This window comes from Balaenoptera borealis (genome assembly GCF_965194805.1).
Source record: "Balaenoptera borealis genome assembly, chromosome: 1".
NCBI lineage: Eukaryota > Metazoa > Chordata > Mammalia > Artiodactyla > Balaenopteridae > Balaenoptera > Balaenoptera borealis.
The window spans coordinates 81,797,420-81,821,987 of record NC_138860.1 but is presented as its reverse complement, the minus strand read 5'-3'; the positions used below and the strand labels follow the sequence as shown (position 1 = coordinate 81,821,987).

General features: G+C 53.0%; 2 protein-coding genes and 1 long non-coding RNA gene across 21 annotated transcripts; 2 read left to right on the top strand and 1 right to left on the bottom strand.

The window, feature by feature from the left end:
- Positions 1 to 4,373: 4,373 nt before the first annotated feature.
- FDPS (farnesyl diphosphate synthase) lies at positions 4,374 to 14,704 on the top strand. Of its 6 annotated transcripts, none has more exons than XM_082357983.1 (11): positions 4,381 to 4,481; positions 5,333 to 5,549; positions 5,647 to 5,788; positions 7,618 to 7,758; positions 11,963 to 12,043; positions 12,191 to 12,313; positions 12,680 to 12,768; positions 12,862 to 12,934; positions 13,636 to 13,713; positions 13,816 to 13,950; positions 14,446 to 14,704. In XM_082357983.1, exons 2-11 carry the CDS (start codon positions 5,368 to 5,370, stop codon positions 14,644 to 14,646), a joined length of 1,245 nt encoding a protein of 414 aa, XP_082214109.1. In that variant the 5' UTR covers positions 4,381 to 4,481; positions 5,333 to 5,367; the 3' UTR covers positions 14,647 to 14,704. The 6 variants fall into 6 exon arrangements, with proteins under 6 accessions (XP_082214111.1, XP_082214110.1, XP_082214109.1 ...); XM_082357982.1 differs by having other exon boundaries at positions 4,433 to 4,481; positions 5,626 to 5,788; XM_082357985.1 differs by lacking the exon at positions 5,333 to 5,549 and having other exon boundaries at positions 4,374 to 4,481.
- Positions 7,765 to 18,472, bottom strand: LOC309616206. 3 transcript variants are annotated; one of them, XR_014237357.1, is made up of 4 exons: positions 18,272 to 18,462; positions 14,700 to 14,860; positions 13,825 to 13,983; positions 7,765 to 8,638 (listed from the first exon to the last, which is right to left on the bottom strand). It is a non-coding gene; the product is annotated as an uncharacterized lncRNA (long non-coding RNA). The 3 variants fall into 3 exon arrangements; XR_014237358.1 differs by lacking the exon at positions 7,765 to 8,638 and adding an exon at positions 11,978 to 12,108; XR_014237356.1 differs by lacking the exon at positions 7,765 to 8,638 and adding an exon at positions 12,294 to 12,423 and having other exon boundaries at positions 18,272 to 18,472.
- Positions 14,907 to 24,329, top strand: RUSC1 (RUN and SH3 domain containing 1). 12 transcript variants are annotated; one of them, XM_082346963.1, is made up of 11 exons: positions 14,907 to 15,056; positions 15,750 to 17,199; positions 17,477 to 17,887; positions 18,933 to 19,031; positions 19,202 to 19,284; positions 19,403 to 19,577; positions 19,654 to 19,759; positions 19,952 to 19,998; positions 20,683 to 21,232; positions 21,953 to 22,081; positions 23,474 to 23,758. In XM_082346963.1, exons 2-11 carry the CDS (start codon positions 15,834 to 15,836, stop codon positions 23,616 to 23,618), a joined length of 3,111 nt encoding a protein of 1,036 aa, XP_082203089.1. In that variant the 5' UTR covers positions 14,907 to 15,056; positions 15,750 to 15,833; the 3' UTR covers positions 23,619 to 23,758. The 12 variants fall into 12 exon arrangements, with proteins under 12 accessions (XP_082203089.1, XP_082203088.1, XP_082203083.1 ...); XM_082346962.1 differs by having other exon boundaries at positions 14,909 to 15,056; positions 19,202 to 19,278; positions 23,598 to 24,329; XM_082346957.1 differs by having other exon boundaries at positions 14,909 to 15,056; positions 23,598 to 24,329.
- The last annotated feature ends 239 nt before the right edge of the window (positions 24,330 to 24,568 follow it).

The window sequence follows — 24,568 nt, the reverse complement described above, 5'->3', positions numbered from 1 at the left end:
CCCCCATTTCCTGAACTTGGGGTTTGCAATGAGAGTGGATCAATAATTCCTTGGATTGGGACTTCCCTGGTGGCACAGTGGTTAAGAATCTGCCTGCCAATGCAGGGGACACGGGTTCGAGCCCTAGTCCGGGAAGATCCCACATGCCGTGGAGCAACTAAGCCCGTGTGCCATAACTACTGAGCCTGAGCTCTAGAGCCCGCGAGCCACAACTACTGAGCCCACGTGCCACAACTACTGAAGCCTGCACGCCTAGAGCCCGTGCTCTGCAACAAGAGAAGCCACCGCAATGAGAAGCCAGCACACCACAACGAACAGTAGCCCCTGCTCACCGCAACTAGAGAAAGCCCACGCGCAGCAACGAAGACCCAATGCAGCCAAAAAAAAAAAAAAAAAAAAAATTCCTTGGATTTGAACGGACTTGAATACTTATAAAGACCTTTTCCTTAGTTTCCACTCTTGCTTCTCAACTCTGCTCTATGAGCTAATTAGATAGGGGGCACACATTTATCCTTTGATCCATTAAAAACACACAGGTCACCTAAATCACGCTGGTATGCTCAATTTGCAATTTGGAGCCCCCTCAGAGAGGTCACGTGGCTTGTTGAAGTTCACCCAGCTGGTCATGGTGGAGTCAAGACTTGCACCCAGGCAGCACTTAGCCCGGCCCAGGGAGTTTCATGTTAGCTGGGCAAGAACAAGGAAGGCTGGAGCCTGAATTGGCTTCCCTTCCTGGCCTGTTTCAATTGCTCTTCTCTCTGGGGGTGAGCTAGCCGGCAGCTGATACCTGACTCCCATCAGACCGCAGAAGCAAACCAGGTGGGTATTAAATGGGCCTTTCTCCAGGAGTTCTCACCCCTCCTTTGGCCCATTGCCTAGCAGGCCGTGCCCCTTCTCGCAGTGTCTTTGCCCCGGACTCCACAGGGCCCAGCGAGCCTCCGCCTTCTTCCTGGAAGCATCCCTTCCTTTCTGCATTGCTCTGGGCTTTCTGCTGCTCCTCTGCCTGTCTCTTATCTGTATCCTTTGTTAATTGTCCTCCCTCCCCACCCAACAAGGCGTGAGCTGAACGGGAGAGCGGTGACCCAGGGCCTTGACGGGTAGGTGGTGAGGGAAGGAAGACATGGCTCTGGGAAGGATCCACAGGTGCCTCGGAGGTGTCTCTGTAGAGATGTGCAGACTTAAAGGCAGACGAAACGGATTCTGGATGTGGTTCTGCCACTCTTGAGCTGGAAAGGTTTGACCAAGGTCCTCACACCAAAGGGGAAATCTTACAGGTGAGAGTTCAATGAGATAAAATATATGTGAAAGTGCAGATTTCAAATGCCAGTGACTTAATAGCTATGCCATAAATAGGGTATTTGTAGAAAGAATAAAAAAAGGGAAGAATGCTTTGCACGTCTCAAATAACCAGGCTGCCCACTGAGGGCTGTCTCACCCTGGGTCTCTACTTTCTGGTTTTTATTTTTTAGGTTTTTGTTTGTTTTTGTTTTTTTGGCCACGCTGTGAGGCATGTGGGATCTTAGTCCCCAACCAGGTATTGAACCCACACCCCCTGCAGTGGAAGCAGGGAGTCTTAACCACTGGACTGCCAGGTAAGTCCCTGTTTTATTTTGTTTTGTTTTGGGTCTCCACTTTTTTTTAAATTAATTAATTATTTTTGGCTGTGTTGGGTCTTTATTGCCGTGCGCAGGCTTTCTTTAGTTGCAGCAAGCGGGGGCTACTCTTTGTTGTGGTGCATGGGCTTCTCATTGCGGTGGCTTCTCTTGTTGCAGAGCACGGGTTCTAGGCGAGCGGGCTCATTAGTTGTGGCTCGCAGGCTCTAGAGCACAGGCCCAGTAGTTGCGGTGCACGGGCTTAGTTGCTCTGCGGCATGTGGGATCTTCCTGGAGCAGGGGTCCAACCCGTGTCCCCTGCACTGGCAGGCAGATTCTTAACCACTGCGCCACCAGGGAAGTCCACATTCTTTCTGAAAATATTCTTTTCCATTATGGTTCATCATAGGATACTGAATATAGTTCTCTGTGCTACATTTAAGACCTTGTTGTTTATGCATTCTCTATATAATAGTTTACATCTGCTAACCCCCACTCTTCTCCCCAACCCCCTCCCCCTTGGCATTGGTCTCCACTTTCTATCCATCCTCCTCCTGGGGGGGTCCCTTCTAGGAGCTCCACCTGCTACAAAGTACAGCTCTGGGGAATTTTCCCTTAATGGCCTTATTTCACGGTGGAGTTGCAACAATCATATGGGTGTGCCTGGCCAGCTGTGTGGGGCTGAGAGGGGGAAGGGTGGGATGATTTGGGGGTGGGGGGCATCATGGTATAGGATGGGGAAACTGGAGTGAGACTTTCTTTTTTTTCAGCCTTGTGTCTTTCCTTGAGGAGTTTCCTAGCACCCAAGGTTCTATTGACCTGATCTCTAATTTCCTTTGAGGTTCCTATTTTTTCCTTATGAACTCCTGTCCAAAGGTGGAGGCAGACCATCCTAGCAACCCAGCCTTGCCAAATGTTAGCAATGTCACACCCTCCTCACCCAGGTTGTAATTTACTATGTAATGATGTTTTCCTGGACCTCTATTTCTACTCTAGGTAGGTGCAATAAGTTTTTTATTGTCGTAAAATATACTTAACATAAAAATAACCATTTTAACCATTTTTTTAGTGCACAGCTAAGTGGCATTAAGTGTATTCACACTGTTGTGCAACCATCACCACTACCCATTTCTAGAACTTTTAAAATCTTCTCAGAATGAAACGCTATACCCGTTAAACAATAATTTTCTATCCTTCCCTCTCCCCAGTTCCTGACAACCACTGTTCTACTCTCTCTGTCTCTGCTCTAGATACCTCATGTAAGTGGAATCATAGAGTATTTTTTCTTTTGTATCTGGTGTATTTCACTTAACACAGTGCCTTTAAGATTCATCCATGTGGTATCATGTGTCAGAATTTCCTTCCTTTTTAAGGCTGAATAATATTTCATTTTATGTATATACCACATGTTGTTTATCCATTCATCTGTTGATGGACACTTGGGTTGTTTCCACCTTTTGGCTGTTGTGAATAATGCTGCAACGAACATTTGTGTACAAGTTTGTTTGCCTCTCTGTTTTCTCTTGGGTATATACCTAGGAGGGGAATTGCTGGGTCATATAGTAATTCTATGTTTAACATTTTGAGGAACCGTCAAATTGCTTTCCCCAGCTACTGCACCATTTTACATTCTCAGTAGCAATGTATGGGGATTCCAACTTCTCTATATACTCACCAATGTTTGTTATTTTCAGGTTTTTTATTTTTTTGTTTTTACTATAGCCATATTACTAAGTGTAAAGTGGTATCTCATTATGGTTTTGATTTGCATTTCCCTAATGACTAATGGTATTGAGAATCTTTTCATGTGCTTATTGGCCATTTGTGTATGTTTTTTGGAGAAGTGTCTACTCAAGTCCTTTGTCCATTTTCTAATTGGGTTGTTTGTATTTTTGTTGTGGAGTTTTAGGAGTTCTTTATATATTCTGGATATTAAACTCTTATCAGATGTATGATTTGCAAATATTTTCTCCCATTCTGTAGGGTTTTTTTTTCACTCCTGTGATAGTGTTCTTTAACGTACAAAAGATCTTAATTTTGATGAACTCCAATCTATCTATTTGTTGTTGTTGTTGCTTATGCTTTTGGTGTCACATCTAAGAATCTATTGCCAAATCCAAGGTATGAAGGCTTACCCTTATGTTTTCTTCTAAGCCTTTCATGGTTTTAGCTTTTATATTTACCCATGATGGGTGGGTAAGCAGTGTGTGTGTGTGTGTGTGTGTGTGTGTGTGTGTGTAAGGGTAAAGTTTCTAGTTTCTGCTGAGTCTTATCTTTCTTGAGCACTTAAAGCACTTTATATACTTTATATCACAGTGTTATCCTCATTTAACACATGAGGGAAGATAGTCTCAAGGACGTCAACTGAGGCTCAGAGAAGTTAAATGATTTGCCTAAGTTAGACAACCTGTAAGTGACCAAGCTGGTCCGGCTGGGTTTTTAGTAATGTGCCACTCAACTGCACAGGAAGATAATGAAAATTTAAGTGCGTAGTAACAGTGACAGCTCGGAGCTAGGGTGCAGGGAATTCCCAAACTGTTTCGCTTTCACCTCGGTTGCCTCCATCCTCACCCCACCCTCCGCCCACTCCACTCCTAACTTCCGGCCCTGAGCGCAGCCCTTCCATTGGCTGTTGGTTACAGGGCCTCATGCTCATACGAGGGGAAGCAGCCAATCAGCGTGGCTCGTCTCCGCCCAGCCAGCCAGCGCTAGATCGCGTGGTCTTTGTCCCTCCTATGGCATGTCGGGAATTGTAGTCTAATGAAGCACTTCTGCCTAGAGTGAAAGGAGATCGAGAACTACTGGTCCCAGGGAGCTGAGCGCCGAGCGGTCCGGCTTTTAGGAGTACCCAGCCAACAATCTGGAGCAGCAACTGGCGTCCAGGAACAGGTGAGAGAGGTAGAGGGCTGGCAGGGACTAGAAACTCGGCCTTACCTCTGTAGCGATACTTTAAGGCACAGGAGGTCCAGTCTGTTGTGTTAGAGTTCCCCCGTTTTGGGGGTTGGTGGGACCGACTGACACTGTGGATGTGCAGAAACTCCTGAACTCTGCCATGTGCTTTCCTGGAACCCCACAGGATAACTGCACCCTGCTTTGCTCTTCTGCTGCGAACCCTCCCCACCCACCCAGTGTTGCTCCGAGGCTGTCTGCGCAGTCCCAGGTCTGTGAGGCTCAGGACGCCCAGTCCCAGAGCCCCAGGCTACATGTCCATAGCACCCAGGGGTTCCGCTTTCATTTCTCTTCTTGAAGCATCTCAGAGCCTACGCTCCCCTCTCCCCGCCTACCAGGGGAGACCTGTGTTCTAGATTTGGCACTGACACTCCCCAGTTATCTTCCTATCTCCTAGAGCCTCAGTTTGACCTCCATAAAATAGGGTGATTTAAGGGTCCTCCCAGCCCCCAGTCCTGAGGTCCTTTACTCTGGACTCTTCTATCATGTGCTCCAGAACTTGGGGGAAGAAGCCAAGAGTGTAGCAATTCCAGAGGCTCCCTGGAGGAGGCGTTGACGGTTTCTCAACCGGATAAAGTTAGGTGGCATTAAGTTCTAGCCGTCTTATTTTAAGTGTGATCAGTTGAGTCTTGGTCACCCAGCCATACTTTTTGTTCCCTGCGTTTCTTTCTGTAAATGCCCTCAAGCTCAGCCCAGAAGAGAGTGGGGCATTCTGGGTATGGAGGTAAAAGGTTGGAGGGTGACCTGGGGAGCTGACAACGTGCATCTGCCTTTGGTGCTTGCTCCTGCAGGGAGAGCTCGATGCCCCCTCCCTGTGCCACCCCCCATGCTGCCCCTGTCCCGCTGGCTGAGATCTGTGGGTGTCTTCTTGCTGCCAGCCCCCTGCTGGGTGCCCCGGGAGAGGTGGCTGGGTTCCCTACGGCGGCCCTCCCTGGTGCATGGGTGCCCAGTCCTGGGGGCCTGGCACAGTGCCCGCTGCTGGTGCCAAGCGTGGACAGAGGAGCCTCGGTGAGTTTGGCGGGGTGAGGGGCCTTGGGGAGGGGAGCAGCTGATTAGGTTTCTGACTTGTCCTCCCTCTTGTCAGAGCATTTTACTCCTCCCTCAGAATGAATGGAGACCAGAAATTGGATGTTTATGCCCAAGAAAGGCAGGATTTCATCCAGCACTTCTCCCAGATTGTCAGGGTGCTGACTGAGGAGGACATTGGACACCCAGAGACAGGAGATGCTATTGCCCGACTCAAGGAGGTGAGGGGTTTACGACTTGAGAGAGTGAACCTTTGCACTCTCTGTGCATGTGTGGGATCCAGCTCTGGCTTTTGACAGGTATGAGAGCAGGCTTTTATCTGAGTGACTCTGGGTCCACTCTGGAGGGGGTGGGGCCTGGGCAGGTATATTTAGTCAGCTGATCAATCCTGCTTTATGGTTCTGCTGAGCCAGCCAGACTGCTTTGTATGGGGGTGGAGGGCCTTGAACCTGGTAAGTCTTTAGTTTTGTTGAGAAAGGGAATTAGGTATCCAGAAATCATAAGGTGCTACCTTGGCAGGGACCTGGGAGGAAGCAGTCTGAAGTGGGCCTGAGTGAAGCTAGTGTATCATCGGAAACCCCTGCTCTAGAACAGGAGCTACTGCTGGGATACTTAAGTTGCCTAATTCTTTTATTCTTTTGGAGTATCTAGTAATTCTTTTTGTAATGCTGTCTCATTTGTCTGAGGGGAACTAAGGAAAAGGAAGTCTGTCTACACTGGGATGGAGATTAAAAGGGAAGTCTTCCCAGTGAATTAGATCTGGTTGACAGCAGGGCAGCAGAAGGCACAGTGAGAAGCCCCAGCAGGAGGGGATGCCATTGGAGGAGTGGGGGGTAGGTTCCCCAACCTCGGTCCCCTCCAAGTTGTCCTCTGGCCAACTCTGTGGGTAGGGGGCTTGCCTTTAATAAAGTGAAAGAGGCTTTTCATTTGCAGATAGGTTGAACTGTGGGTTGGAGGAGGTGGCTGAGAAAGGAGGAATGGGCTGTGAAGGGGAAGTTAGGAGAATTGGGGATGGGGTGAAGGAGAGATGTGAGCACGCCAACCATTCCCATAGTGAAACCGCTAGGTGGTGTTTCTGGGGGCTCTGAGGAGCTCCAGTTCTTTATATCTCAGTGCAGAAAGAATTCAGCAAGAGGCAAAGTGATAGAAAAGAAGTGATTTATTAGAATAGAACGCTTGTGAGGCTTACAAGCCGGTGGGTGAGAGGGTGCCGCACCCCAAGAACTTCATGGGCTACAGTTTTATAATCAAAGGAAAAGCGGGGAGGAGGACAAGACCGCCTTCTTCCTCATTCTTGAGTAGACGTCACGCTTTCATCATCACCTCCTCCTCCGCGTTGGGCAGGGGAGTTTTCTTGTCCCTGCATGTTTAAGCCAGGACTGTCGTGGCACTATGGAACAATTATTTCAGGTCTCAATACAATGAGGGTCTTTTACATTGAAATGTCGCCTTTCCATAAATTGTTTTTTGTGTGTGCAGAGAGCATGTTCTAGGGGTCATTAACTGACTGAACTCACTGGGCAGGATGTGGGTCTCATGCCACTGTTGTTTTATTGTTTTGGGGCATGTCTCATGCTTCCGTTGCTGAGCAGGTCTGCTTGGTTTTGTGGTTAAGCAAACCTGCTTTCTTCGGTGATCATTAACTTACAGGGGTCTCCCATACTTTTTTTCTTTACTTACAGTCCTCTAGTGGGATTAATTATTTAATCACCTACTTTGTCCTTTTACTCTGTCCCTATCAGTAGCACGTACAGAGTTTTCGCTCATTTCAAGCCCTGTCCTGGGTTTGGGAGCAGATTTTAATCTCCAGTATGGAGCCTTTAAGTGTACTGAAGAAGACAATGCAGAGAGAGCCTGGGGACTGGAGAACTTCTAGCTGTGCTCCAGGATTTGGGAAGAAGCCGAGAGAAAAGCAATTCCAGAGGCTGCCTGAAGGGGTTGAGGAGGATAAAGTTAGGCCTCGTGGTTGGAAGTGGGAAGGGGCAAGGAGAACTCTCAGAATAGCTGCTCTGTAGACCCTGATGCCTTGTCCCTCTGCCCTTGCCCCCAGGTCCTGGAGTACAATGCCATCGGAGGCAAGTACCATCGGGGTTTGACAGTGCTGGTAGCGTTCCGGGAGCTGGTGGAGCCCAGGAAGCAGGATGCTGATAGTCTCCGGCGGGCCCTGACCGTGGGCTGGTGTGTGGAACTGGTAAGAGGGAGGGGGAAGGGCAGGAGAAGACGAGGTTTACTTAGAGTGGGGGTACCCTGGGTAGGATGGGGTGGGGCAAGGAGGGATGGGCCTGAAACTTGGTTTCTTGGTTGTTTGTGTTTCTGTGCCGCTAGTATGCTGCAGCCAGACTCAGTGAATTACTCCAAGGGTTAACAAATGTGGGGAAAGTCTTTTGTCAGTAGGTACATATTTCACCTGTAGACTTGCTGTGGGCCAGGGCCTTGGAACTGGCCATAAAGTTGTCAACTCTTTCCTCTGAGCAGAGGACAGCTGCAGAAGTAAGCTAGTTCTTCTAGAAGGTTATTCTGTGGCAAAGATTGAAAACTGGAAGCCCATTGGTAGTTTTCGAAAATATTTTAAAATTAAGGTCCCTAAATCTAACAAAGAAGAGATTTCACATAAAACACCAGATTTCTAGCATTACTTGGAAAATTGCTAGATCTGGGTCTAGAGTCCTATGTAGCAACAGTTGGCTGAAGTTGAATTGAGGCCACTTTCCCAAGACAGGACATGTGTGGGTCTGTCTTTATCTTGCTCCAATCCCCACATCTTCCTGTCTCCAAGCTCACTTGGCCCTTGAAGGTGTATGGTTTGCTGGCCTGGCCTAAAGTCTTCATTAGCGACAGGGGGACCAGGTTTGGGGGGGGGGGCGGTGCTAGGCCCTGAGGAGGGGGCCAGTGAGCCCAGGAGGGAAGACGCTCAGGGCTTGGCGAATGACAGGTGATTCTGGCCTGCGGAGAGGAGCAGCTGGCCCGAGGGAGGACGTGACGAGCTCAGAGTCGGCCACACCGCATTCTCGGTATGAGCAGATCTGGCAGAGCTGTCTGTCCTGCAGGTGTTGGAAATTCCAATCTGGAGCCTGTAAGAGATATGGGGCTGGAGAATAGGGATTTGCCTCCAAGGAGGTAGAAGGACGATGGCCTCACTGAGGACGAGGCCCCTGGTGAAGGGCCTCTGGTGCCCTTCTAGGGGTCGGGAGAGGCTGAGGAGCCCATAAACACAGAGGGCGGGCAAGGAGGGAAGGGCAGGAGGAGAGGGGCAGAGCTGTGGGGCGGAGGGAGGTGAGAGCGCGAGGGGCCAACAGCTCACCTGGTAGAATCGGGTGCTGTTAACCTCAGCCGCACTGGGTGCACCTGGGGGTGTTTTTCTCTTTTTCTTTTTTTTTCTTTTGGCCGTGCCATGCAGCTTGCGGGATCTTAGTTCCCTGACCAGGGATTGACCCCCAGGCCCTGGCAGTGAAAGCCCCGAGTCCTAACCACTGGACGACCAGGAAATTCCCATGTTTTCTTTTTTTAAAATAATTAATTAATTAATTAATTTTTGGCTGCGTTGGGTCTTCGTTGCTGCGTGGGCTTTCTCTAGTTGTGGCGAGCGGGGGCTGCTCTTTGTTGCAATGTGCGGGCTTCTCACTGCGGTGGCTTCTCTTTCTGCAGAGCCACGGTCTCTAGGCGCACGGGCTTCAGTAGTTGTGGCACGTGGGCTCATGGGCTCACTAGTTGTGGCTCGCAGGCTCTAGAGCACAGGCTCAGTAGTTGTGGCGCACAGGCTTAGCTGCTCCGTGGCATGTGGGGTCTTCCTGGACCAGGGCTCGAACCTGTGTCCCCTGCATTGGCAGGCGGATTCTTAACCACTGCACCACCAGGGAAGTCCCCCCCCCCCCCCCCCCCCCGCCGCCCCGTGTTTTCTTAAACGCAGCTGTACTGCTGTCACTTCCCCAAGATTCCATTTGAGCTGTCCACCATTGTTTTGGATGATTTTTGTTATAATTTCTGCTTCTATCTTCCTTTCACTTCTACCTCATCTCCTTCAACCTCTTATTTTTCTATTTCAGCATTTACTTCCTAAAAATGAGGACATTTGCCTATGTAACCACAATACTGTTATCACATCTTTGGGCTGCTATAACAAAATACCACAGACTGGGTAACTTATAAACAACAGAAGTTTATATCTCACAGCTCTGAAGGCTGGAAGGTCCAAGATCAAGGCACCAGCATGGTCGGCTGAGGGCTTTCTTCCTGGTTCATAGCCAGCATCTCCTTGCTATGTCCTCAGGTGGAAGGGGCAAGGGAGCTCTGCGGGGTCTCTTTCATAACGGCACTAATCCCTTTCACAAGGCTTCCACTCTCATGACCTAAGCACCTCCCAAAGGGTCCACCTTCTAATACCATCATCTTTGAAGGTTAGGATTTCAACATACGAATTTTGGTGGGGGACACATTCAGATCATAGCAACATCCAAGATATTTAACATTGGTACTAAAATATTATCTAATGTATATTCCATATTTAAATACTTGTAATTCCCCCCCAATTGTCCACTATAGGTTTTTTTTTCTTTTTTTTTTTTTTAACATCTAGGATCCAAGCAGGAGTAATGTATTGCATTTGGTAGTTTTTCTCCAGTCTTTAGAATACTTCCCCTATCACAATTAACTTTTTTTAAAGTCCAGGCCAATTATTTGGTAGAGTATCTCACAATCCAGCCTGATTAATATCATGAGGAAATAATCAGGGTAAACATTTTGGTAAGGATGCTACATAGGTAATGTGGTGTATTTCCCGTTACTTCCCACTATAGCACATACCTGGGAAGATGACTAAAAAAACTCAACCCGGTACTGTGGTACCATCCCTATAGATTTAAAGTTCTCCTAACAAATAGAAAGTGCAGTTGGGGGGCAGAGAAGATTGAGGGAGGCCACAGAATGAATGCCCTTTGGAGACAATCTTGGTTGAGTGGTGCTGGTTGAAACCAGATGGCCCTTGTAATCACTCAGGGGAGGCAGCGGACCTGTGGCTTCAGGGGAACAATGCCACTCCAAATAAACACATTGTAGATAAAACGTGTGCCCCCAATGTGGAAAACCCAGGTCCCAACCCAGGGCGAAGTCAGAGGTCAAGATGCAGATGGATGCCTCCTTCCCCAGGGACTTTGCCTGGCACAAGAGTGGCAATCGCCATAACCCTTTCTGCACTGCCCACACATGAGCTGGTGGGTGGTGTTGGGCACTTCCTGTGAGCAATGCAGATCCACTAGAGCACATGCAGGGATCAGGGTGGGGTGAAGGTTTAAAAACTGTATCTTCGGGGAATTCCTGGCGGTCCAGTGGTTAGGACTCGGCGCTTTCACTGCTGAGGGCCCAGGTTCAGTCCCTGGTCAGGGAACTAAGATCCCGCAAGCCACGTGGTGCAGCCAAAAAAACCAGAGAAAACAAAAACCATGTCTTCAAAAGCTGTTTGAAGGAGCCGGAATGTGTAGCCTGACTGCAGGAAGTATCCTGGGGGACGTTACAGTGCTTCATTCTCTCATTTATTTCTTAGACAAACATTTATGACACACCCACTCTGGGACCATGCTGTGCTGGGCTCTGGGAATGCCAGGGGGACAAACACATTGCCCTGCCTCCAAGGAGTTCACAGTCCTGTGGGGAACCAGCACGTTTGGGTACCTTCAAGTAGGCTGGCACTCAGAAGAGTAAGCCCTTTGATGATGTTTAAGACCCATGGGTGAAAGTTACCAGAAGTCAGACTTCAGTTCCATCCTATTAGACCTGCGCTCCCAAATGAGCTCCCTGAGGTGGGGTTTTGTTCCTGGTCACTGGAGTAGGTAAGCAGAGTGCCCGGGGAGGACACAGGAACAGCCTTTTTTGTTCCAGAAGTCATGTAAAGTCAAATTGCCTGAAGAAATCTTACTTGAAGCATTCACTGAAGTTTTTGGCGAGAGAGTACAGTATATGAAGATGTTTCATCATCTCCCTGATACCAGGGATTGTCTAGGGCTGCTTGTCTGGAGATGTCAGAGATCTGTTGTGTCTCTTACTTTGAAAACAACGGAGTTTTTGTCCCTTTTTATAGTTTGGAAGCCTGAGCCAAAGAAGTCATGTAACTTTCCGAAGTCCCACAGCACAGATGAAAAGTCCTTGGTGGACTTCCCTGGTGGTTCAGTGGTTAAGACTCCGCGCTCCCAGTGCAGGGGCACGGGTTCAGTCCCTGGTTGGCGAACTAAGATACCACATGCCACATAGTGTGGCAAAAAAAAAAAAAAAAAAAAAGTCCTCGGCTTCCTCATCCTGACCTTCCTTCCCAGCTCAGTGATTCTCAAAAGCAGCAGCTCTGTTGCTGGTAGAAGGAACAGTAATAAGGAGCCCTGGGGCTCTTACTCCACTTTTCGTTCTCGTAGCTCCAAGCCTTCTTCGTGGTGTCAGACGACATCATGGATTCCTCCCTCACCCGACGGGGCCAGATCTGCTGGTATCAGAAGGTAAAGTGGGCGGGAAGGTAGCGGTGGGCATGGGAACAGGCCACAGGGAGATGGTCACGTGGAACCTATGGAGGTGTTCAGAGTTACAGGTTCTTGGTATGAGTCTAGGCCAAAGACTGATTGCTTGTTTTTCTGTGTCCTTGACAGCCAGGCATAGGTTTGGATGCAATCAATGATGCTTTCCTTCTGGAAGCATGTGTCTACCGCCTGCTGAAGTTCTACTGCCGGGAGCAGCCCTATTATATGAACCTGATCGAGCTCTTCCTGCAGGTGTGCTGCAGACCAGGGCTCAGTGCCCAGAGGCTGCCCACAGTAGCCTTGGCCTCTGTAGGACATTCTCGTCTAGCTTGTTTCGGGACAAAGGAGATACCTCGGTTTGCCTGGATGGGGAAATAATTGAGGAAGGGAATTGGGGAGGGTGGTGGTGGCGAGAGGGGCTTTTGTGTCTCTGTGACTGAGGAGTGGGAAGGGACTGTGTGTGTGACTGGATGGGCCTTGAGTCTTGGGCCCCTCTCTCCCTCCTGCTGTCTTTCTGACTGCCCAGGTGTCAACTGGTATGGGATGTAGGGCCCAAGATTTCAGGGTTCTCCAGCCCTGGAGAAAGCCCAGGTCATGGGCCATTTTCCTCTTCCTTAGAGTTCTTATCAGACTGAGATCGGACAGACCCTGGACCTCATCACGGCCCCCCAGGGCAATGTAGATCTTGGCAGATTCACTGAAAAGAGGTGAGGGACAATGGAACCCATATCTGGACAGTGAGGGAGGGCTGGGGCAGGGGCATTATCCTTCTGAGGAGTTTATCTTCTCCCTGTACTCAGGTACAAATCTATTGTCAAGTACAAGACGGCTTTCTACTCCTTTTACCTTCCTGTAGCTGCTGCTATGTATATGGTGAGTGAGCCTCCCCACCCTCGCTGCCCTGCTCATGTGGGCTTTTGGATAGGAGGCCACAGGGCAGACAACTTTGGACAATCTGGTGCCCCCACTGAATGGCTGTGTGATCTTGAGCAAGTTACTTAATCTCTCTGAGTCTGTTTCCTCAGCTGTAAGATGAGGATAAAAATCCCCACCCATCGGACTACTGTAAAAATTAACTGAGTGGCTAATATGAATGTGGATGGCCCATCAAGGGGGAACAATAAATCCTCCATCTGAGTACGGATAGGAGTGGGGAGGATATAATTCAGGCTGAGAGGGAGGAGACTGGATTCGGAGGCGGTCAGTGGGATTAACTGTCTATGCTGACCTTCTCCAAGTTTCCTTTTCATCCTGAAAGAATTTGGAAATGGCAAAAAGATTAGGAAGAAGGATCAGAGTGACTCAGGGACTGAGCCTTGTGAGAGAAGAGATAGTCTGAGGGCCTCCAGAATGGACTCACCTCTGCTATGACTCGCAGGAAGACCTAGCTAAAATAAGTGGGATAGGGGCTGGGCCATCAGTAAGGACTTCCTAGATCAGGGAAGCCAGGGATGTCTGAAAGGAGAGGAGAGAAGATTTGGGGGCTGCACTGGGGCAAGACCTCGTGGAATGAAGCGGCCAGGAAGATGAAGGCACCTCTGGTGTATGGCTTGTTAATCCCCTTTTCACTGTAGGCGGGCATTGACGGGGAGAAGGAGCATGCCAATGCCAAGAAGATCCTGCTGGAGATGGGAGAGTTCTTTCAGATTCAGGTAGGAAGGCATGAGGCACTGGCAGAGAAAAGGCTCCAACTTTCCTCCTTCCCTGCCTTGGTGCCTCTTCATTCCTCCTTTTCTGCACCCGCCCCCACCCAGGATGATTACCTTGATCTCTTTGGGGATCCCAGTGTGACGGGCAAGATCGGCACTGACATCCAGGACAACAAGTGCAGCTGGCTGGTGGTTCAGTGTCTGCAACGGGCCTCTCCGGAACAGCGCCAGATCCTGCAGGTGCCTGAGAGAGGGCTGTGGATCCCTGAGCTGCTGAAAAAGGGGATAGAGCAGTGGTTCTTCAGTGGGGGTGATTTTGCACCCCCCCCAGAGGACGTTTGGCAGTGTCGGGAGACATTTTTTTGTTGTCATAACTTGGTGTGTGTGCATGTACCACAGGTATCTCTAGTGCGTAGAGGCCAGAGATGCTGCCAGACATCTTACAACGCATACAGTAGCTTTCCACACAAAGTATTATCCAGTCCAAAATTTCACATGTGCCAAGGGTTGAGAAACCCTGGGCTAGAGGAGACTGAGGCCTGAGCCACTGTCTGAGCATTTGGGATGGGGAGGGGGAGGTTCAAGATCTTAGATACTAAGAGACACTTGAAACTGGAGGCAGGAATGGAGTGAATGGCATTGGAGATGTTCTGGAATATCTGGATGGGGGGAGGAGAGTGGACCTGGAGGTGCTGGGGGGAGATTAATCCCATTTTCCTGCCTCCAATCCTTCAGGAGAACTATGGGCAGAAGGAGGCCGAGAAGGTGGCCCGGGTAAAGGCGCTATACGAGGAGATGAATCTTCGGGCTGTGTTCACGCAGTACGAGGAGCACAGTTACAGCCGCATTATGGGTCTCATTGAGCAGTATGCTGCGCCCCTGCCCCCAGCCATCTTCCTGGGGCTAGCAGACAAGATCTACAAGCGGAAAAAGTGACTTAGAGACTGTGAAGGTGGAGAGGGGAGGCTCTCAATAAATTGTTGTCTAACCTGTGGTTCTTCTGTTCCTGCTTGTGCCAGCCAGGGGCGCAGCTCTGTCCAGAATGGTCAGGGTCGGGGGCAGCTGCATGGAAGCGAGGACCTCGGGCCTTGGCTTCAGGACCCTCTTGGGAGTGAAAGCTTAGGACGCATCAAAAGCCATTGAGCCGGGCCTGGGTGGGTGACACAGGCAAGACGTCAAGCGCTGGGGGCTGGGTCTGAGTCACGCCACGCCCATGCGTGAAGGGGCGCGGCTGCGCAGCGCTGGCAGCCGGTTGTCCCAGCCCCCCTCCCCTCCAGTCTGTGCGGGCCGGGCGGGGACCCGAGCTGCGAAGGAGCAGACGCTGGAGCAATTGCAGGAGGACCCTGGTGAGGATGGCTCGTCCTGTGGGTGTGGATGGACGGATTGGGCACGCGGGGTGGGGCAAGAGAGGTTAGCGGTAAAAAATGAATAGAGAAGGGGTGGGGTGGTAGCTGGATGATAGAGACAAGTGCGGAGAGAATGGATAGACGCGCTGGTTTTCGGAGCAGGGTGAACGTGCACCGTGGCTGGAGGCCGGAGCTCGGGGTCTGTGCCGGCTGGCCTGCCAGGCGGAGTTGACATGATGACGGCTGCTCCGTCCTTTCCCCCACGCCCGCCCCTTTCTTGCATCAACCAGCCAGACGAGCCTCCCCACCACCCAAATTCAGAGCATCTGGGCGGGGCGTCCCTTGACCCCTTCCCTTGGGAGTGAGGGGCAGGCTGGGGAGCAGGGCCAGATTGCAGCAGAGAGGACCCGGAGTCCATTCTGGGCCCCATTCTTTTACAAGCCCCCGCACCTCCAAGGAGATCGAGAGCGCAGCCGCATGCTCTGACCCTCCCCGCCCCATTCCCGGGGGGTTACTTTCGACTCCACCTGCAAACACTGCAGCGGAAACTAATGGCCAGTCGATGTCTATTTGCATCTCATTTAAATATTGCCCAAGGCGCCTTTCCAGGCCTGCCCCAGCCGTCAGTCACCTCCGTGTCCTTCCCGCGGCCCGCTCCCTCACTGGCTGGGTTTCACCATCCCTGTCTTCTAGGGCTGCAGCTGCGGTTGCCAGGTAGGTGGATGTGAGAGGCCTGCTCCTCCTCATTCTCGAGGCCACCCCGTCGCCGCTGGCACCATGCTGTCCCCTCAGAGGGCTTTACTCTGCAACCTCAACCACATCCACCTCCAGCATGTCTCTCTGGGCCTGCACTTGTCCCGCCGTCCGGAGCTTCGGGAGGGGCCCTTGAGCACATCCCCTCCCCCAGGGGACACTGGGGGCAAGGAGAGCCAGGGCCCCTGCAGCGGGACCTTGGTGGACGCCAATTCCAACAGCCCAGCCGTTCCCTGCCGATGTTGCCAGGAGCATGGGCCAGGCCTAGAAAACCGGCAGGACCCAGCACAGGACGAAGAGGGGGTTGCCTCTCCCTCGGACCCAGCTTGCTCCTCCTCTCTCAGCTCCTGCTCAGATCTTAGCCCTGATGAGTCCCCCATCTCGGTCTACTCCAGGGACCTCCCTGGCAATGAGGATGTCCACCCTCAGCCCAGCATCATTCCTCTGGAGCAAGGCTCCCCACTGCCTTCTGCAGCTCCAGGCGCCTGCTCCCCAGACAGCTTTTGTTGCTCTCCTGATTCCTGCTCTGAAGCTTCCTCTCCACCTGGCCCTGGCCTGGACTCCAACTGCAATGCCCTGACCACCTGCCAGGACCTGCCTTCCCCAGGACTAGAGGAAGAGGATGAGGCTGAGGAGCAGGACCTCCCTACCTCTGACCTCCTAGAGGCTTATGATGGGAAAATCGATGCTGGGAAAACCGAACCCAGTTGGAAAATCAACCCCATTTGGAAAATTGACAAAGAGGAAACTGAAGCTGGCTGGAAAATCACTGAGAACAATAACTCTGATTGGAAAGTAAATGGGAATTCTAATTCTAGCTGGAAAACTGAACCTGGAAAATTCGACTCCGGTTGGAAGACCAATACAGGAATAACTGATACTGGCTCCAAAACAGATGCAGGGAAAACTGATGGGGGATGGAGAAGTGACGTCATCAAGGAGCCGGTGCCCCATCGGACAATCACATCCTTCCACGAGCTGGCCCAGAAGCGCAAGCGGGGCCCAGGGCTGCCCCTCGTGCCGCAGGCCAAGAAAGACCGCAGTGACTGGCTCATCGTCTTCTCGCCAGACACCGAGCTGCCCCCCACGGGGTCGCTCGGTGGCTCCCCGGCGCCTCCCCGGGAAGTCACCACCTTCAAGGAACTCAGGTCCCGAAGCCGGGCCCCGCCCCCGCCAGTCCCGCCCCGAGACCCCCCAGCTGGCTGGGCCTTGGTCCCGCCCCGGCCCACACCTCCACCCGTCCCTCCCCGGAGGAAGAAGAACCGACCTGGGCTGCAGCCCATAGTAGAGGGGCAGCCCGAAGAGGGCAGGGCGGGGAGCCCAGCTGCTGGTGAGGAGGCCCCAGCCGCAAAGGAGCCGGAGGAGCCAGGCCCGCAGGCCGGCGTTGAGGGTAAGAGGCCACAGGAGGTAGCGAGAGGAGGGCTGGGCTTTGGCCTCGCCCACACCTCCAAAGCTTCCAACCCGACCCCCTGTCTCCCCTCCATTCTGTGTCACCCATCCTTCCCGTCCCCTTCTACCAGGGAGCGCTCAGGGAAAGGGAAACTGGGTGGGTCCTTGGGTTACGGGACTAACTCTTTGCTCCCTCTTTCTCCCGCCCCTCCTTGCCTGGCTGCCCATCCCGCTGGCCTCCTTCCCCTCCGCACCTGCCCCGCCAATCCCGCCTGCAGCCGGTCCCCTCCTGCTCCCTCGGCCTCTGGTTTTCCGGTTCTCGGCTGACGGGCGCCCCCTGTTGGAGGGTGGGGGCGCGGCCGCAGCTGGGTCTCTGCTCCTGGCGCCTCTGGCCGGCTGGCCCGGCGCTGGGCTGCGGCTACTGGGGGCGCCGAGTCCCCCAGAGGAGCAGCTGCTGCCTGTCCGCCTGTCCCCGGTGGGGGCCTATTCGCCTCCGGCTAGGGGGGACCTGCCTTGCCTGGCCAGCCCTGAACTGGCACTGCTGCTGTCCCCGCTCTTTCCCAGAAGTAGCACCTTCCCCGCCGCGGCTTCCCCACTCCGCCAGGTACCCGCCCCCCCGCTGCCACGGCCACCTCGTCCGCCGAAGGCCCCTCGCTGGACCAGGAGCCCACCGCCTCCTCCCAGGCTACGTAAGACGGACCCGGGCCAGCCCCGCGGGCCACGCCTCAGGCGGGGCTGCCCCGCCCACTCCAAAGCCCCACCCATCCTCGCCCAGACCGATTTTTTAGTTTTTTTCCGGGGTTACCCGTCTGGGTCCTGCCCTTCAACCTGGGCGGATTCTAAGTTCATTGTTACTTCGGAGTCTGGCCCTGCTGGCTCCCTGTGCTGGGCGAAGGTTGCTGCTTTCCCGGCTGCGTGGCCCGGCCACTCTCCCTCGAGGCCCGGGCATAGTGGATACGGGCTTAGCAGGCTTCCATGCGTTTAAGGGGGTCCCAGCAAGTCCATTGGTAAGGACCTTGGGTCACACCCTCTGTGGAATTCCCTGGCCAGTGCAGTTCGAGCCTGATCCCCACCTTGTTCGGGAAGGGTAGAGGGTGAAGTTCGCTGAGCTCATTGGCCGAAGGGGTTCTGGTCACTCCTTCTCCATGGGGCCAGCCCCACGTGGGCTGCAGCGGGCGCCCTCCTCCGAGATGCTGGCGCAGGACCCCGGTTTCCCCTTTCCGGCGCCTTCCAGCCTCCCAATCCTTGGGTCTCCTCTCCCCCTGTCTCTCCTCCCTTTCCCGTCTGTCTGTCTTTCCATTGGTCCAGGCTCCCCACGTGCTCCTTGGGTCCCTGCGGACCTGACGAGGGCCCCGGGCGGCGGGCACAAGGCTGCCCCTCCCTTCCCTCGGCCTGTCATCTCCCGCCTTACAGGCCCCAGCCTGGCAGGCGGGTGGTGAGCGCGGCTGCCCCACGTCGGGACTTCCGGGATCGAGGAGGTGGGAGCTGGGCCGTGAGGAAGGGAAATAGGAACCGGGAAGTGGGGAGCAGGAGGTCAGTGCTGAGATAGGTGTAGGATTTCACTCTGGGAGCCCGGGTTGAGCTGCCCTATGCTCCACCCAGCCCTGTGCTCCCTTTCCCAAGACTTCAAGGGCAGGAATGCTGCAGACCCGCAGGAGGTGACCTGTGCGGAAGCCTGGAGTCCTTGGGGTAACCCCTGGTAAGTGTCACTGCCTTCTTCTTCCCTTACCCCAGTCCGTAGTTCCTGGTCGTTCACCGGCGTCCCCCGGGACCAGCGACTGTGGATGGCAGAAGCCCAGAGTGGGACTGGCCAGCTGCAGGAGCAGAAAAAAGGTAGGACACCCTGACTTTTGACCCTTGGCTTGGGAATCAACTTCCCCTCGCTTAGGCCTTCCTCTCTCAGGGTCAAATTGTGTAAACCGGGCTCTCCAAGTCCCTTGGGGTTTGCCTAGGGAGAGACGGGGGGCTTTGACGCTTCTTCCTTTCCCTGGCCCCCAACCCAGGTCTCCTGATAGCCGTCAGCGCTTCAGTGGATAAAATCATCTCACACTTTGGGGCCGCCCGGAACTTAGTGCAGAAGGTGAAGGTGCCTGTGGGAAGGGCGTTGGGGTTGAGGAGGTGAATGTAGCTCTGAGGCGCAGGAACAGTCGGCGGGGAGAAGGCTGGAGGTATCTCTGGACCCATGCCCATTGCACTGCCTCCAGGCCCAGTTGGGGGATAGCCGTCTGAGCCCAGATGTGGGGCACCTCGTGCTGACCACCCTTTGTCCGGCCCTCCATGCCCTGGTGGCCGACGGGCTGAAGCCTTTCCGGAAAGACCTCATCACTGGGCAGCGCCGGAGCAGCCCCTGGAGCGTGGTGGAGGCGTCTGTGAAGCCAGGTGAAGGGGGGAGAGTGTGGGGCTGGGCGGGCGGGGGCAGGGACTGGGCCTGGCTGACTGCGCCCTGTGTCCTCAGGCTCCAGCGCCCGTTCCCTGGCAACCCTGTATGGCCAGGTGAGCCGTCTAGCCCTGCTAAGAAGCAGCCGTAGCCGCTTCCACGCCTTCATCCTGGGCCTCCTCAAGTGAGTGGCCTTCTTTCTGGCATCCCTCCCACGGCCTGGGGACGACAGGAGTGTCATGGGTGGGACACATGGTGGGTGCCCCATGTCCCCAGAGAAGGCCTTCCCTCTTCCAATCTCATCTCCCATCCTCCACCCACAGGGGGCTGGAGTCCTCCACCTCCTTGAACTTCTGTTCCCTCCTCTCTCCCCCAGCACTAAGCAGTTGGAGCTGTGGTTTTCCAGTCTCCAGGAAGATGCAGGTCAGAGGCTCAGATGGGAGAGGATGGGGGTGCTAGGCTGGGGCCGGTGGGGGAAGGGATCTCTTCTGTTGGTTCCCCGTGGTGCCAGATCTTACTACTCTCCTGCTTAAAACTCTTTCAAGGAGTCTTATTGTCCATAGGAGGAACGACCCAAATCCTCACTGTAACCTCCAAAGTCTTGGTTATCTGGCCTCTGCCTTCTTCTGCTCGCTGCCTTCAGGTCTGGGGCTTTCCCTGGTCCTGTGACAGTCTTCCTTTCCTGTTCTTTCTGCCCCAGGGCCCTATTTTTACTGTCCCTCCACCTAGAATAGGGCTTCCTGCCCCTCCTGCCTCCTCATTAACTTTCATTTATCCTTTGGGTCCTTCTTCAGCGAGGCTCCACCCCCACCTCAGACTAGGCTTACTCGCCCCCACTCCCCACCCCGCCCGCCCATTTTGCTCCCATGGCTCTCAAGTCCTCCTTTTCGTTATATATTTGTCACCACACGTTCTACGTGCGTCTCCCTCTCTAGGCCATGGTTCCACACAGGCGGGGATGTGGCAGCTCTGCACCCCTCCGTGTCCCCCTCTCTCTGCCCCAGTGCCCAGCATAGGAAGAGGCCTGGGAGGATGTTTGCTGATTGGTGGGCTGATGCTCTGGACTAGGCCCAGAGCAGGGGCTGATGTTAGCCTGTTCTTTCCCAGGCCTGCTGTCCCTCCTGTACCTGCCCACCGGCTTCTTCTCCCTGGCCCGGGGCGGCTGCCCCTCCTTGTCCACGGAGCTGCTGCTCCTGCTGCAGCCGTTGTCGGTGCTCACCTTCCACCTGGACCTGCTTTTTGAGCACCACCACCACCTGCCCCTGGGCCTGCCTCAGGCCCCTGATCCCCCAGGCTCGCCTCCAGCCCTGCAGCAGACTGTGCAAGCCATGCTGCACTGGGGGGGTCGGCTGGCCCAGAGCCTCCGGGGGGCTTCTGGGGAGACCCCTCCAGGCCCTTCAGCCTCCTCAAGCCCTCCTACCCCAGGTAGTTGGTGGGAGCAGCTGACCCAGGCTTCCCGGGTCTACGCCTCTGGCGGCACCGAGGGCTTCCCTCTTCCCCGGTGGGGATCGAGGCATCACAGGACTGCAACTGAGGTCACACAGGAGAGGTCCCTGCCCGCAGAGGAAGCTGCACCAGGCAGAGGCGTATGGCTGGGGAGACTGTTTGGAGTGCCTGCGGGCCTCACAGAAACTGAGAGTGGAGCCCCAAAGTCCAGGTAATGGGGTCCCTGGTCCTCTCCATGACCTCTGACCTCCTCTCAGAGCCCTCAGTCACCCCAATTTGTTTTTTTTTTTTGGCCGCGCCACGCGGGTTGTGGGATCTTAGTTCTTGGACCAGGGATTGAGAACCCGGGCCCCAGCAGTGAAAGTGCCGAGTCCTAACCACTGGACCGCCAGGGAACTCCCTCAGTCACCCCAATTTGAAACTCGGTAGGGATCCTTTAGGTCAGAGGTTGACAGTCTGGCTTTTCTATAGCCCTGAAATAAAAATGGTTATATTCTTAAGTCATTAAGTTTTAACAGTTATGTAAATACCTGCATAATATTGTCCATTTTGCCTCCTGGCCCTCAAAGCCAAGAATACTTTCTGGCCCTTTAGAAAAAAAAAAAAATTGCCAACTCCTGCTCTAGGTTTTGACCATTGGTAGCTCTTTAATGGCTTCAGGTACTCTCTAGTGACCCTCTGGATCTAAGCCTGCTGGTTCCATAGGTCCCTTTGTGGTTTTTGGTGTTGTAGACGTTCGTTGTCACCTCCCTAGTCACCCTAAAGGTAACTGTCCCACAACTGCCACTCTGCCGTCAGCAGTGACCAACTCCTGACCTCTTTTGAACCACAGTTGCGTCCCTCAGCCTCTTCCTCCCTCCAAAGTCCTGGGTACTTGGGTTCTTTTTATGGAGGTGGGGTGACCTCTGTGACCCTGCATCCTTTCCTCCAGGAGACCATCCAGCTGGCTGCCCCCGACAGTGAGTGTGTTGGCTCTGGTGAAGCGGGGGGCACCTCCCGAGACTCCCTCTTCTCCTAAGGAACTTGAGGTCTCGGCACCCAGCACAGCGCAGACCCACAGGTAAGGAGGGTCGGGGAGAAAGCGGTGTGCGTGTTATACCTATGTGTTTCTCTGTCTTCACAGAGTGGATGGGAGGCGGTGTAAACGGCCTTGGGCTGTAAAGTCAGGCAGTGCTTGGTTTGCGTTGCATCTTTGCTATTTATTATTGGTGAGACACTAATTTCTCTGAACCTTAGTTTCTTTCTCTGTTAAAAGAGGATAATTTATACTTTTGTTATGGTTGTCCTGAAGACTAAACGTGATTTTATTCAATATAAAAGCATTTGGCACACAGAAGGTGCCCAGTTAGTGGTAACTTTTATTACTGTATGTGTATACGAACGCACACGTGTGTCCACTGTGGCACTGTTCTTCTCTTTAGTGGGGTCTTCTAATTTGGTACGAGGGGCTGCGTTGACTTTAGGGTCTGGCTTCGGTTCTCTCAATCCATTGAATTAGGCTTCTTGATTTTCCATTCAAGTACTTTTCAAGTACTTACTATGTGCTTAGCATTATGCTGGGGGAGGGAATGCAAAGGAAAACCTGTTGGAGTCCCTGCCCACAAGGAGCTTGTATTCCAGTGGGGATACCAGTGAATAAATGAGCATTTACAATTCTGTGTGGGTAAGACTCTAGGAAAGGAAGACTGAGTCCCATGGAGCCATAGAGACAGGGCTTCTTCCCCAGGTCTGGGGACTCAGAGAAGGCCTAGTGATGGTGTGGGGTGTGCATCTGAAGGAACAGGATGCAAAGGTGGAGAAGCCCAGGTGTGGTAAGTGAGGAACTATGAGTACATGAGTAGTTGTGGCTGGAGTGGAGGATGCTGGCAGCGGTGTTAGGGAGGTTGATGGCTTCAGTAGGCCAGCTAAGAAACCTGGACATCACTCCAAGGCAGTGGGAGCCATTGAAGGGTCTTAAGCCTGGTGATGATAGGCTTGCTTGTTTTAAGTTTTAGACTTAAACAGCTCTCTGCTGTTTGGAGAATGGAGCTGGAGAGGGTTGTCAAGATTCAGGCACACCAGTTAGATCATATGCCAGTGGTCCAGAGAAAAAGTATAGAGGCCTAAATGAGGACAATGGCAGTGGGGTTGAAAAGAAAGATAAATGGAGTGGTGGGAGATACAAACACCAAACAGGTTTTGGTGATCGATTGGATGTAAAGACTGAGACAGCCTGGTTTTTGCCAGGAGCAACTGGGTGGAAGGTGATGCCATTTACCACTATGGGGGACACAAGGGGACGGGTTTGGAGGGTTAAGATGAGTCATTTAGTTTGCATATGTTGAATTTGAAGCACCAGAGAAGTGCAAATTGCGTCAAATAAGCAGCTAAAGAGTGGGTTTGGAGCTCAGGAGAGGGCTGGGGGCCCAAATAGAATCAACATGTTGATAGATGGTCCCCATGTCTCTTCCAGAGCCCAACTGATGTTTACTGAGCTGAACCAACAGGGACATACCATACAGTGGGAAGGTGAGGCTGGGGACAGCTGGGCACCCCTGCCTCACTTCATCCCAGCATCTCCCTCTGGCTCCTCACAGGGCAGTTCGAGCTCTCTGTGACCACAATGCTGCAGGACCTGACCAGCTGAGCTTCCGGCATGGGGAAGTGCTGCGTGTCATCGCCACTGTGGATGAGGACTGGCTCCGCTGTGGGAAGGATGGAGTGGAGGGGCTGGTGCCTGTGGGGTACACCTCTCTTGTTCTCTAGGCCTAGGACCTTTTCCTTTCCTGCACCTCTCTCCCTCCTGTCACCTGGGAATGGAATGGCCTGTGAACACTCCCCCATGTAAACTGATCATCCCCAAAGTACTTTCCCTGTCTGCAAAATGACACTTTCCTCCCACATCCATTTCTGCTAACATGTAAAATAAACTTTCCTCCTTCCCTCCCATACCCATCTATAAGGTGAAATCTGCTCTTCTTCCAAATGTATAAAAAGGCATTTCCCTCCATGCAATCTCTTTCCTCTTTCCAATCTGCAGAAGGGAATAGCTCCCTATCTGCAAAATGGAAATCTAGACCCCCTCTATCTTCTTCATCTGTAAGTGGACTGTGCCAGTATAGTATATGCCTCAGTTTCCAAGACTAGAAGGGCCGCTCGGCTTCTTCCTGTGTATGGAACCTTTCCTCACTTCACCCATCCCATGTTGCCTGTATTTATGATATACTCATGCTGTACTAGGTGCTGAAGTCTGGACACCCCTGGCGGGTGGGCCTGTGGTGTTGGTCTGCCTTCTTCTTCCTTTGTCCCAATAAAGAGTGGGAGTTGAACGTGTCTGTCACTGTCGGTTTCAGGACATAGGCTAGGGGGGAGGGGGGAGGCCATGTTATGGGGAGCCCAAAGGAGATGCTTCCTTCCTAGCCCAGGTCCAGTTCTTTCTGTTCCCTTAGGAATGGTGAAGTAGCCCCCGATTGGTGCCTGACTTGCAGGAAGTGCCTCTCTAGCCTGAGACTTGATTGCTTTGCTTGGTGAGACTGATATGGTAAGAGCCTGAGGAGATATGGGAGAG

Bases quoted from the DNA above. Each gene is read 5' to 3' on its own strand.
- FDPS (XM_082357982.1), top strand. From the start codon at position 5,368: ATGCTGCCCCTGTCCCGCTGGCTGAGATCTGTGGGTGTCTTCTTGCTG. The intron at 5,550-5,625 runs GTGAGTTTGGCG...CCCTCTTGTCAG, and splicing joins GCGTGGACAGAGGAGCCTCG to AGCATTTTACTCCTCCCTCA. The intron at 5,789-7,617 runs GTGAGGGGTTTA...CCTTGCCCCCAG, and splicing joins CTATTGCCCGACTCAAGGAG to GTCCTGGAGTACAATGCCAT.
- RUSC1 (XM_082346957.1), top strand. From the start codon at position 15,834: ATGCTGTCCCCTCAGAGGGCTTTACTCTGCAACCTCAACCACATCCAC. The intron at 21,233-21,952 runs GTAATGGGGTCC...CCTTTCCTCCAG, and splicing joins AGTGGAGCCCCAAAGTCCAG to GAGACCATCCAGCTGGCTGC. The intron at 22,082-23,597 runs GTAAGGAGGGTC...GGCTCCTCACAG, and splicing joins AGCACAGCGCAGACCCACAG to GGCAGTTCGAGCTCTCTGTG.